This window comes from Biomphalaria glabrata, chromosome 17 (genome assembly GCF_947242115.1).
Source record: "Biomphalaria glabrata chromosome 17, xgBioGlab47.1, whole genome shotgun sequence".
Taxonomy (NCBI): domain Eukaryota; kingdom Metazoa; phylum Mollusca; class Gastropoda; family Planorbidae; genus Biomphalaria; species Biomphalaria glabrata.
The window spans coordinates 16,310,383-16,322,401 of NC_074727.1; the positions used below are offsets into that span (position 1 = coordinate 16,310,383).

General features: G+C 37.5%; 1 protein-coding gene across 1 annotated transcript; it reads right to left on the minus strand.

Moving 5' to 3' along the window:
• Positions 1 to 436: 436 nt before the first annotated feature.
• On the minus strand, positions 437 to 10,385 carry LOC106055564 (uncharacterized). The gene is made up of 7 exons (XM_013211867.2): positions 10,299 to 10,385; positions 8,764 to 8,885; positions 7,300 to 7,388; positions 5,607 to 5,762; positions 2,785 to 2,925; positions 1,846 to 1,916; positions 437 to 593 (listed from the first exon to the last, which is right to left on the minus strand). The coding sequence occupies exons 1-7, from the start codon at positions 10,369 to 10,371 to the stop codon at positions 466 to 468; spliced, it is 780 nt and encodes a 259-aa protein (XP_013067321.2). The 5' UTR covers positions 10,372 to 10,385; the 3' UTR covers positions 437 to 465.
• Positions 10,386 to 12,019: the final 1,634 nt, after the last annotated feature.

The following is a 12,019-nucleotide window of genomic DNA, read 5'->3' on the forward strand; positions in this document are numbered from 1 at the left end:
TACACAATTTGAACAAAACTTACATTTATAATCTATTTAAAAAATAGTTTATCTTCTAACAGCTTAGGGGTGCAGATTCATTTATTATGTAAGCAGTAGTATCATATCAAGAAGTGAATCTGTAACCCAACTAATCCTGACTGTCGTTTGGATTTATCGATGGTCCCGGGTTCAAACCCTGCCTGCTCCCATACCCGTCGCACTGCGGTATGTTTGGACAACAGCTCTAATGGGTACCTGACATTAGTTGGGGAAAAGTAAAGGCGGTTGGGCATTGTGCTGGCCACATGACACCCTCGTTAACCGTTGGCAACAGAAACAGATGACCTTTACATTATCTTCCCTATAGATCGCAAGGTCTGAAAGGGGAACTTTACTTGGGGTCTTCAATTTTCCAAGGCCAGCCCTGACTACATTAATGTATTCTTTTCATTCCAAATTATAAGGCGATGCAGAGTTAGGGATTCACTTGCCAAGCGCTGCGTCAGACGACATTTGATCATGGGTCACTTTGGCATCTTCACACATGAAAGTCTTGGAGAAACAACTTCCGGTTACCACTCCGAATGAATTGTCTCCCATTATCTTTGTACCTGCAAAAGGACCGCAAGACCAGTCACACAACGGAAAGCATTGACTCCAGCGAGATAGAAAGGAGAGATAAAGGGCGAGATAAAGGACGAGATAAAGGACGAGATAAAGTACGAGTTAAAGGACGAGATAAGGAAGTGAATAAAGTACTGAAGTATAGACATTCCCCGCACACATAAGGAGGAGTAGGGTTTTTTCAGAAATGCTGAAGCTCCGTCTAATTATATTTTTCGTGTGTTGTATGAATATCATGCGACCAACCAAAGATACACAAAGGGAAACATAACTAGAAGAGCGAGAAGCGATGGCGTCAGATGAATATCATGCGACCAACCAAAGATACACAAAGGGAAACATAACTAGAAGAGCGAGAAGCGATGGCGTCAGATGAATATCATGCGACCAACCAAAGATACACAAAGGGAAACATAACTAGAAGAGCGAGAAGCGATGGCGTCAGATGAATATCATGCGACCAACCAAAGATACACAAAGGGAAACATAACTAGAAGAGCGAGAAGCGATGGCGTCAGATGAATATCATGCGACCAACCAAAGATACACAAAGGGAAACATAACTAGAAGAGCGAGAAGCGATGGCGTCAGATGAATATCATGCGACCAACCAAAGATACACAAAGGGAAACATAACTAGAAGAGCGAGAAGCGATGGCGTCAGATGAATATCATGCGACCAACCAAAGATACACAAAGGGAAACATAACTAGAAGAGCGAGAAGCGATGGCGTCAGATGAATATCATGCGACCAACCAAAGATACACAAAGGGAAACATAACTAGAAGAGCGAGAAGCGATGGCGTCAGATGAATATCATGCGACCAACCAAAGATACACAAAGGGAAACATAACTAGAAGAGCGAGAAGCGATGGCGTCAGATGAATATCATGCGACCAACCAAAGATACACAAAGGGAAACATAACTAGAAGAGCGAGAAGCGATGGCGTCAGATGAATATCATGCGACCAACCAAAGATACACAAAGGGAAACATAACTAGAAGAGCGAGAAGCGATGGCGTCAGATGAATATCATGCGACCAACCAAAGATACACAAAGGGAAACATAACTAGAAGAGCGAGAAGCGATGGCGTCAGATGAATATCATGCGACCAACCAAAGATACACAAAGGGAAACATCACTAGAAACATCACTAGAAACATCACTAGAAGATCGAGAAGCGATGGAGTCAGAGACATACAGACGGTCTTCGAACACCTAATGAGGACTTACCTGTCCAGCTAATGTCGTAATTGTCGCTGTGGGAAAAATGTGTACAATTCTGTATGGGGAATGTGGTCCACCTGTCAGAGAGTAAACAATACAAACATTACAAACACAAACTTAGAACATTTGACACGTACACAGGTGAGGATCGTGTTCGTCAATGTGCTCGTTTTGCCTGGTCAGGAAAGGTTATTGTAATGTAGTGACAAACTCAGGGATTGTTTGTTTGTTTTACAAGTTTGGGACATTCCTTCACATAACATTATAACATCCTACAAGGCAGGCCTTAGGCATAGGCAAACTAGGCAGCCGCCAAGGGCCTCCTATTGCCGCCAATTGGTGGGGGCCTTGCACAAGAATAAAAAAAAATTAGAGAACAAATAGATACACTTATCCGCTAGACTTTTTTTTTCTTTTTATTATTATTATTTTTTATCTGTTTCATTTGGGGGCCACTAAATTTGCATAGCTTTGGGCCTAACGTTATCTAAGGTCAAAGGCCGGCCCTGCATCCTAACCCGAACATCCCGTAGGACGACGGTGGATGGCGACGGGCAGAGTTCGAACCCTGGAACATCGAGACGACAGTTCAGAGCTCAAACCACGACCATGGTAGAAATCCTGCGATATTTTTGGATGATATGTTGAATGAATGAACCCATGAAACGTGTAAAGGATATCTAGTTCACAGAATAGGAGGGGGGGGGGGATTAAAGCAAGATAAGTCTATGTAAGAGACAGGTAGAATAATAAAATAAGCAGTTGTACAGACTTTAAATTTAGTGTTTAGTGCTTATTAATGTAGGCTATACCAGTCGATTATGACAAACTCACTAAATAAGTCTAATTCTATTTTCCATGAATGTCTTTAAAGTATAAGATAGTAGACTTATAAGATAAAGATGAATAACCAAGTCGGTGAGGAGGAAGGGGTGGAGAACTTACTTATCCAGACTTATCTCCATGGTCATCCCGGTTGTGTAAGAGACATTCATGAAGCTCCAGGTCGCGATGTCGTCTGCAAATTTAAAAGTGACCATGATTCTTACCATGTCATGTGACACAAGTTGAATTGTGGGATTGTCGCTGCAGGTAAAGACGAAAGACGGACATGATGACGTAGTCTGTGTAGTTGAAAGTAAGTAGGTAGATAGTTAGAAGACGATATTGGTATACGTTATTCTACTTAGTTATAAGAAAATATAGACTAGTTAATACAAGAAAATATTGGAAGATTTCGTTTTAAAGTTGATAGTGTGTTGGGCTTGTTTTTTTTTTTCAACTTCCGGATGTTCCTTCAGATTTGAAGATCATTACGTCCTACACCAAACCTCCCGCAGGACGACGGTCAGGTTCGAACCCGGGACCAAAGGACGACAGTCCAGAGCGCATATCACACGAACAGGCACCCATGCTAGATACGTTGACAGATAAGCTGATGGATGAGTAGAAAAGTAAGTAGATTGATAAGGTCACTCTAAGTCTATAGATAAGTAGATGTATAAGTTGATAGATAAGTTGATAGATAAGTTGATAGATAAGTTGATAGATAATACCTAAATAGATAAGAAGATGAATAAGAAGAAAGAGAAGTAGATAGCTTTCATTTCATCTTCTCATAGTCATTTTACGGCTGAAAGAGACTTAAGTATATAGATATTTGAATAAATAGATAACTGCATAGATAAGTAAATAGATAACAGCACAGATAAATGAGTATATAGATGTTAATAGATAAGCAGATAGATATGAAGAATAAGTACACATATACGTAGATATATCTAGATAGATAAGTTGACAGATATGCAAATAGATATATTGATATATTAATAGATAGATAGCTACACAGATAAATAGTTATATATAATTTGACAGATAAGTAGTTAGATAAGTTTATAGAAAGGTAGATAAATAAGAAGATAACTAAGTGCATAGATAAGCTGATAGACAAGTACATAGTTAAGCAGATATGTAATAGATAGAAAAGTTGATAGATAAGTAGATATATGGTTCCTTCTGTCTTTGAAGACAATGGATGCGTCCAGGTGAGTCACTGGCTTGAAACGGGGCAGAATATGGAGTGACTGATCAAGCCAATCCTGGAGCGGCAGAGTTTGCCGCAGTTCGTGCATATATATGCATCTGTACTAGGGCTGGCCGACAGGGCAGCTTTCTTTTCTTTCTTTTTCTTTTGACTAATGCAGCTTCGTTTCTTTTGCTTTCAGCGAAGTTCGTACCAGCACGTACAGTCTGTCTCCATGCTGTCCGGTCTTGGGCCATCTCCTCCCACATACTTTGGCTGATGCCTGTGGTTTTCGCTTGCAGACATCTCTGTAGGATAGTCTTGGGCGGCCCTTGAGTCTGACTCCCTCCGCAAGCTCAGCGCATAGGATGTCTTTAGGGATTCTTCCATCTAGCATGCGAGTGACATGTCCGCGTCAGCGTAGTCTTCTGTGTGTCAGAAGAGCATATATGCTATGCATAACGGTCCGTTTCAAAATGTCCTGATTGAAGACATGATCTCTCCAGGAGATGCACATTATGCGTCGCAGGCAGCGTAAGTGGAAGCTATTTAATCTATGCTCTTGACGCATGTAGGTTGCCCAGCTCTCAAATGAAATAAAGAAGTGTGCTCAGAACACAGGCATTGTAGACTAGGATTTCGGTTGCCGTAATCAATTTGGTATTTTCCCAGACGCGCTTGGAGAGTTTCGCCATTCTTGCAGAAGCCTTCCCTATTATTTTTGTCAGTTCACTTTCTAAATCTAGGTTGCTGACTATTGTTGTTCCCAAGTAGGTGAATTCCTTCTCCACCGTAAGTTAGTGATTTCCAATATGTATCGCTAGTATTTCTGCGACATCTTGTGCCAGGAATTCGGTCTTGTAGATGCTTATCGTAAGGCTAAAGTCTTGAAAAGCAGCTGCCAGAGCATTCACAAGCCTCTGTAATCCTTCTTGTGAATGAGATACGAGTGCCTCATCATCGGCGAACAGCAGTTCCCTAATCAAGATACGCCGTCTCTTCGTTTTGGCTTTAAGGCATGCCAGGTTAAATAGTTTTCCATCGGATCTACTGTGGATATATACTCCATCTTCCATGGATTTGAAAGCGCTGATGAGTACAACTGAAAAGAAGATGTCGAATAGTGTTGGAGCCAGAACACATCCTTGTCTTTACTCCGCTGACATAGAGGCGGAACTGTTAAACTGTACAGTGCCCTGCATATTTTCGTGAAAAGCTGATACTAGTTTCAGTAGCATGTTTGGACAGCCAATTCTCTCTAATACGGCAAACAGACCGGTTCTGCTGACAAGGTCAAACGCCTTGGTCAAGTCAATAAAAGCTATAAAGAGGGACAGCTTTTGTTCTCTGCTCTTCTCCTGTAGCTGTCGAAGGGAGAAAATCATATCTGTTGTGGATCTACCGGCCCTAAAGCCACGCTGAGATTCTGCCAAGATCCGCAGCCGCTTCAGAATTACTCTGGCATAAGCCTTCCCAACTATGCAAAGAAATGAAATGCCTCTATAACTGTTGCAATCGGAGCGGTCGCCTTTATTTTTGTAAATTGTTACTATGCTTGAATCCTACAATTCCTGGGGACCATTCCTTGGCAGTTCATGGAGTGGCTTCATTAGGGTACGCTTTCCAGCCTGAATGGCTTCTACAGGTATACCATAGATAAGTAAATAAATAAAGTACATAAGTAGATAGATAAGAAGAGACTACGAAAGACATCTATATACAAATGCTTGTATCCAATATTCACCTGAGTGTAACAACGTAGTAACTATTTCCCCAGCCGGACACGGGGATGGCGATAAACGAGGCAGCGGACTCCTCACCAAATAAATAGACCATCAGGCTAAACTCTTCCGCTGCGTTGAATCTGTATGTTTTCACGTTGATCTCTAACAGGGACATGCTGCCAAGAGTATTTGAACAGATTTAAAGTAGCATGTCAACTAAAAAATAAACTGAAGAGAAAGGAACAAATACACTAATATATAAAATGTAAACGTCTGTCCCATTCTGAGAAGAACAGAAACTGTTTTTATTGCTACCATTATTGCGAAAGAGTCTGATAATTTTGCATGCCTTGGGATTTAAAAAAAAAATCATATATCAGTATATCTGAATTAAATAAATATCCAGGGCCGGATTCTAGTAAGTTGATGCCCTGGGTTTGGTATAGTTTTGTAGTGACTTTAATGAAAATGATCTTGGGTAGAATAAGAATACTTCTATATTTGAAATGATTTTCATTTTCTTTTTTTAGCGGCCCCAAAAGGGGAAAAGTCGCTATTAGTTTCATGTGGTCTGCCAGGGTCTGTCTGTTAGCCTGTCTATCAAATTTTGATCTCAAAAACTAGAAAAGATATTTAAAATTTGACTTCGTGATATTTTGCAGAATCGAAAGTTCTGGTGCAACGGTTACATTTTGACTACTAAAAGCGAAACGTTTTGTTTAAAAATTATTATGTAAGGAAATTTGCATGAAAATTCGTTTTTTTTTTTCACTATTTAAATATTTCTATTTATAGTATAAACTAGGGGAGTGATTTTTCTGTAAATTTGTATTGAATGACTTTGGAACGTTTTGTTATTTTCTAAAATAATGTCCTAAAAAAATATTTATGTTACTAAGTTATAGGTTCTTTGAATTCGATCTACTAACAAATGCAGGAGGAATACTTATTTTTTTTGTTTTATATTGAAATAAATTTCTCGCTACATTTTAATAACATTTATGCAAACGGCTTCGCTATTTCTCTAATAGGTGTTCGCAAAAAAAAACATCGATATTACTAAATTATGTTTTCGTTCATCCCATCTCTACATAATGTACTGAATACGTTTTTATTTGTTTTAAAAAGAAAATGCATTTCGTATGTATATAATTTACAGATATTTACGTTTCACATTAAAAGCTATCCACAATGACCACCTCCAGTAATTAATCAAAGGGAAGAACTTCTTACATAGGGCATGAATGAAATTGACCCTAATATATAAAATATATACTAGCCAAATATCACCCGCGGCCTGCGCGCCGGGTTTATCTGATTTTGTAATAGAATTTCGCTCTTTAATATGGATAAATTTAGAAATTTTAATTTTTAGGGGGGCATTGAACATACACTCGGTCACCGCCATGATCTAAGGAATATTTATGCCGCGTTTTATCAAGATTGGTCAAACGGTTTTGATATTTATGCGGGGCATACACACATGCATACGCCTTACATTCTGCTTTATATATTAGATGTATTTATGTACGTATATATTTATGTATTTATATGACCCAACTATTACTAAATAATCAATTAATTTATGATTGATCATGGGTCGATCTCATTAGTGGCCGACGGAAGAAGTTCTTCCCTTTGATCAATTACTGGAGATGGTCATTGTGGATGGTGGATCGCTTTTAAAATGTATAATTGCATATATATACTAACTTTATCAGCAGGACTGTCTCTGTTAGTGATTGAGGTTGGTCTATGGAAATATAAACGCTCGGTTTCTGGAACTTTTCATGTACAATCACCTGTAGGTAAGGAGAAATTAATTCTATGTAGCACAATCTGGCTTCACCTGTCACTTTTAAGTGGGAAGCGCTTGGCTGCCTGACCGAGTGCCCCAGCGCTCTTACGCTCTTGAAGAACTTGACATTTGTTTTAAGATGAAAGAACTGCACCACAAACGCGATGTTTTGAAATGATATTGCCCACTTGCTTTCCAATATTTAGATGTATTCTATACAAACGCACTTTCCCTCTGCAATGTTTACTGTCACATTTAATTAGGATGTCCCTGCAAGCGACAATTTTTTGTTCAATCCGACACAAGTTCGAAAAAAAAAAGAAAAAGAATATCTTAATCAATGACAGGATCATTTGAGCTATTAATTAGATTTAATACATGTAGCTCAATAGCTTCACTTAGTACCATGACTCAATATAATAACATTGTATTTATTGAAAAAACAAAACACTTCTTTAAATAGTTCTTCTATGATGTATATATCCATAGCCCTCGTCAATATCTACAAATGTCATTTCTCTAATATTTATTCTTCTTCTCTGTATATTTTGTTGGGTTCAAAGATTTCTACTCTACTTTTATATCAGCTCCACTAATGTAGCTCCGTCTCTTTGTTACCCAGAATCTGCCTTTAGTGACATGAACAAATTATAGTCCTTTAATCAAAGGCGGACTGGGTGTTAAGATTGGCCCGCCCGGGTATTTCTATACAATTACTTAGTAAGTAGGTCCTAAAAGGATGAAGCCTATTAGTAAAACTGTCTACTGATATAGGCTATTACATTATTTCGGAAAATGTGTTAGATTAAATTAGCATTACACTGTAGAGTCTGTAAAAGTTTTTTTTTAAGCACGACGCTCAGAGGGCCCCTGTTTACAAAAGAAATATTATAAAAACTTAAACAATTTAATACGTTCTAAAGATGCATTCATAAGGCCCTTTAGGTGGCCCTACCGGCCCATTGGGATATCGGCCCACCGGGCATTTGCCCAAATGTCCATATAGCCGTCCCTGGTCCTTGTACATCTAACATAAAAATGTAACATGTTCAAATTACAAAGCCAGCTTGCTTTTAATATATAAATGTAGTTTGATAATATCTCAAAATGATACAGTCAGCTTACTTCTAATATGTAAATGTAGTATGATAATATCTCAAAATGATACAGTCAGCTTACTTCTAATATATAAATGTAGTATGATAATATCTCAAAATGATAGTCAGCTTACTTCTAATATATAAATGTAGTATGATAATATCTCAAAATGATACAGTCAGCTTACTTCTAATATATAAATGTTACATGTACAAAATGATACAGTCAGCTTACTTCTAATATATAAATGTTACATGTACAAAATGGTAGAGTCAACTTACTTCTAACACATGCATGTAATGTGTAAAAAATGAGAACACAATATACTGAGTGACTGCATTTTGAGAGTAATTCATTATAGGAACTGTTGTGATGAAATATTTTCCAAACACAGTCGAAGGAGCTGTCAATGGGAAAAAAAGTAAACAAAAGTCTAAATGGGTTGACAAAAAACACATCAGATAAAAATGTTAAGGGTTATCAAAAGGTATCAGTCAGGTTTAAATATCATGACCACACGACATATTGGAAACAAGCCTGGTCTAAATAACGGAACTACACAGCACCTTGAAAATAAGTATGGATTAAAGTAGTCTAAACCCTAGAACCTCACAGTAGCGTACAAGTTAAAGAGAGGGAAAAATGAGAAATAGAATATCGGCTTTCTGAAAGAAAATGTTCACAGCGTCTTTGCATATCAGATTTATCCCCAGTAGTTTAGAACTACCAAGGTTGCCTTTCGCCCATCGGAGACTCTCTTACCTATTCAGAGGATATTAATGCACTTATTTTTATTTTTTTACAAAATTATACTAGTGAGATTGAAACCCGGATTAATTAACCTACCTAACAACTATACAACTTTAAATTTCATTATACAAAGCTGGCTTCTTCAGGATTCCACCTAGCGGCTTGTCTTATACCTACTTAGGACCTCCCGCGCCGTTCGGCGCATTGGGCAGCAAGCTGTCTCCACAAAGATCTGTCACTGGCAACGTCTGAAGCCTCCTCTCACCTAGTGTCCACTGTTCTGGGGTCCTCCATGATAGTGTGGCGCCAAGTTAAATGAGGACGTCCCTGTTTGCTCTTTCCTCGTATTGGCCTCCATTTCATCGCAACTCTTGATATGCGTAGTTCATTTTGTCGTAGAACATGTCCCGCAAATATCATGCAACTCTCTGTCACAACCTCACTAAGTGTTCGACTCCCAGTTCGGCATAGGATTTCCTTGTTTGAGACCCGATCTGTGTAACTGGCTCCTAAAATCCGTCTCAGCCATTTTGTTGAGCCACATTTAGTCCTTTCTCAATTTCGGCAGATGACTTCCATGTCTCTGATGCATACGTTGCTGTTGGGATGACGATTGTGTCTTGTACAGTGACCTATTTGTCTTGATGGGAATATCGTTGAGTAAGAATCTCACGGAAACCGGAATCTTACTAATCTTGTTGTTAGTCTAAAGACTTCTTGGTTAATAATGATTATTTACATTCCATTAAAGATGTCATATTTCCGGTTTAAAAAAAATTCAAGCTATTTACGAAAAGCTTGTATAGCCCGGACAACGATCAAACTTGATACAAAGTTGAGAAAAACTTTCATCTTTTTATTAATTGGCATTAGTGAAAAACTGTAGCAGACCTGTAGGTAGTGCTGCCAATTACACATTGCTGTGCTGCCAACTACATAATGCCTATGTTATAAACTGATAAGTAATAGAAGTTTCTTCAAAATAAAAAGCAAGATTATTACTGAGATCATTAAATTTCCGTGGAAATCAAATGAGATGAATACAAAAGGTAGTTTGAAAACTTACCGGAAATGCGTTCAGTCCAAAGCAATATGACAGGAATGAACAGGCTGTGTGATGTCATTGAGTGGTATAACATTGCTGCTTCCAAATTCTGTTAATTATAAATGATGGGAGATGACAGAAAATGATTAAAATCTTTGAGATTCATTATGAATTTCAACAAATGAAAATACAAGAGGCTTTTTATTTCTCTTTCAAAACATAAATCTATATTTAAGATTAAATAACAACGTACCCCGTATTTATAAAGCTTATATAACCTCACTCTGTCTTTCTGTCTGTCTCACTGTCTGTCTGGTAAAAAGTTTGTACACGTAATCTTGGATCAAGTTGAAATTGTGCACAATTATATGATGATTACGTCCTAGGCGTCATGCATCTAGTCATGTATATTAACCAATGACCTAAAGTCTGCCAAGTCACTGGTTTTCCTGGCTAGCTCAGGCAACCCATTCCATGCTCTAATAGCACTAGGGAAGAAGGAGCATTTGTACAAATTTGCCTTTTCCCTTGTACCTTTCTGAGTATATTATTAAATTTTGTTTTTGCAATTGAAAATTATGATTTAGTGTTTTATGTATAATTGCTACTTTACTTTTGAGTCTTCTATCCTGTAGGCCTTTTAAATTTAGTGATTTTACTATCGATGCATCAAAGTTGTATCACACAAATGAGATACAGGTAGTTGAGATAGCCTATTGATATTTATCGCTTTGATTTGATACATTTGCGCCAAACTGCTACAGTTTGGCCCTCAATGCCATTTAATAAAAAAAAAGATGAAAGTCTTTCTCAACTTTGTATCAAGTTTGTCGTTGTCCTGGCTTGATGATATCACCAGACTAATCAATAAGTAGATCTAGAGTCTAGATCTATTCCTAGACTTAGAGTGAGTTAGACTCAAGTTCCCTGACCGTGTAGGCTACTAGATCTAGATTTAGATTATCCTAGATTTACTATATAGGCCTATCTAGATCTAGAAGTTAAAATATTTAAAAAAAAAAAAAAAAACAGGCAAGTTCTGAATCGTGAGTAAAATGAGCAAGTGTAGAGAAGGAAAACACAACAAGAATGGAATTTCAAAACAAAGTTGTATGAATCACTTTACACTACAATACAATATTATTAACTATTGTATTCTTTTTTTTTTTTTTTTTTGTTTACAAAACTTTTTGTTGTCTCATTTCATACCGAATGGTTTATTGACGTATTTCTGGGAATATCCGATCTATTAATTGAACAGCTGCGCATGCAGATAGTTTTCGATGCTGCCTGTGATTTAAACAATTTTTTTTTTCAGACAACATTGAAAATTAGTAGCCTACCTTAACATAAATAATACAAACATTTAAAATACTTTTTAAAGAAAGATAATACTTCGTCTATACAACTAACATTGCGATTGTTTTTCTCTAAATAACAGGTTGTTAATATTAATATGATTTAAGCAGTTGTTTATGAGCACGTAGATCCAGTGGCGTATCTAGGAACGTTTGGGCCCGGGTTCACGAATATTTTGGTGGGCCCCTTACCCCATAAAACAAATTTAGTGTGTGACAAAAAAAAATATAAGCCTGTATATGTAGGCCTACATTTACCAAAAGACATTCCAATTATGCAAGTAAATAATAATGTCATTATGTTTGACTCAACTATTCTTCCGTACATTTAATGGCGTTTTAAAACCATGGGAGGTCACGAAAAATAACGTGAAATGATGCTAG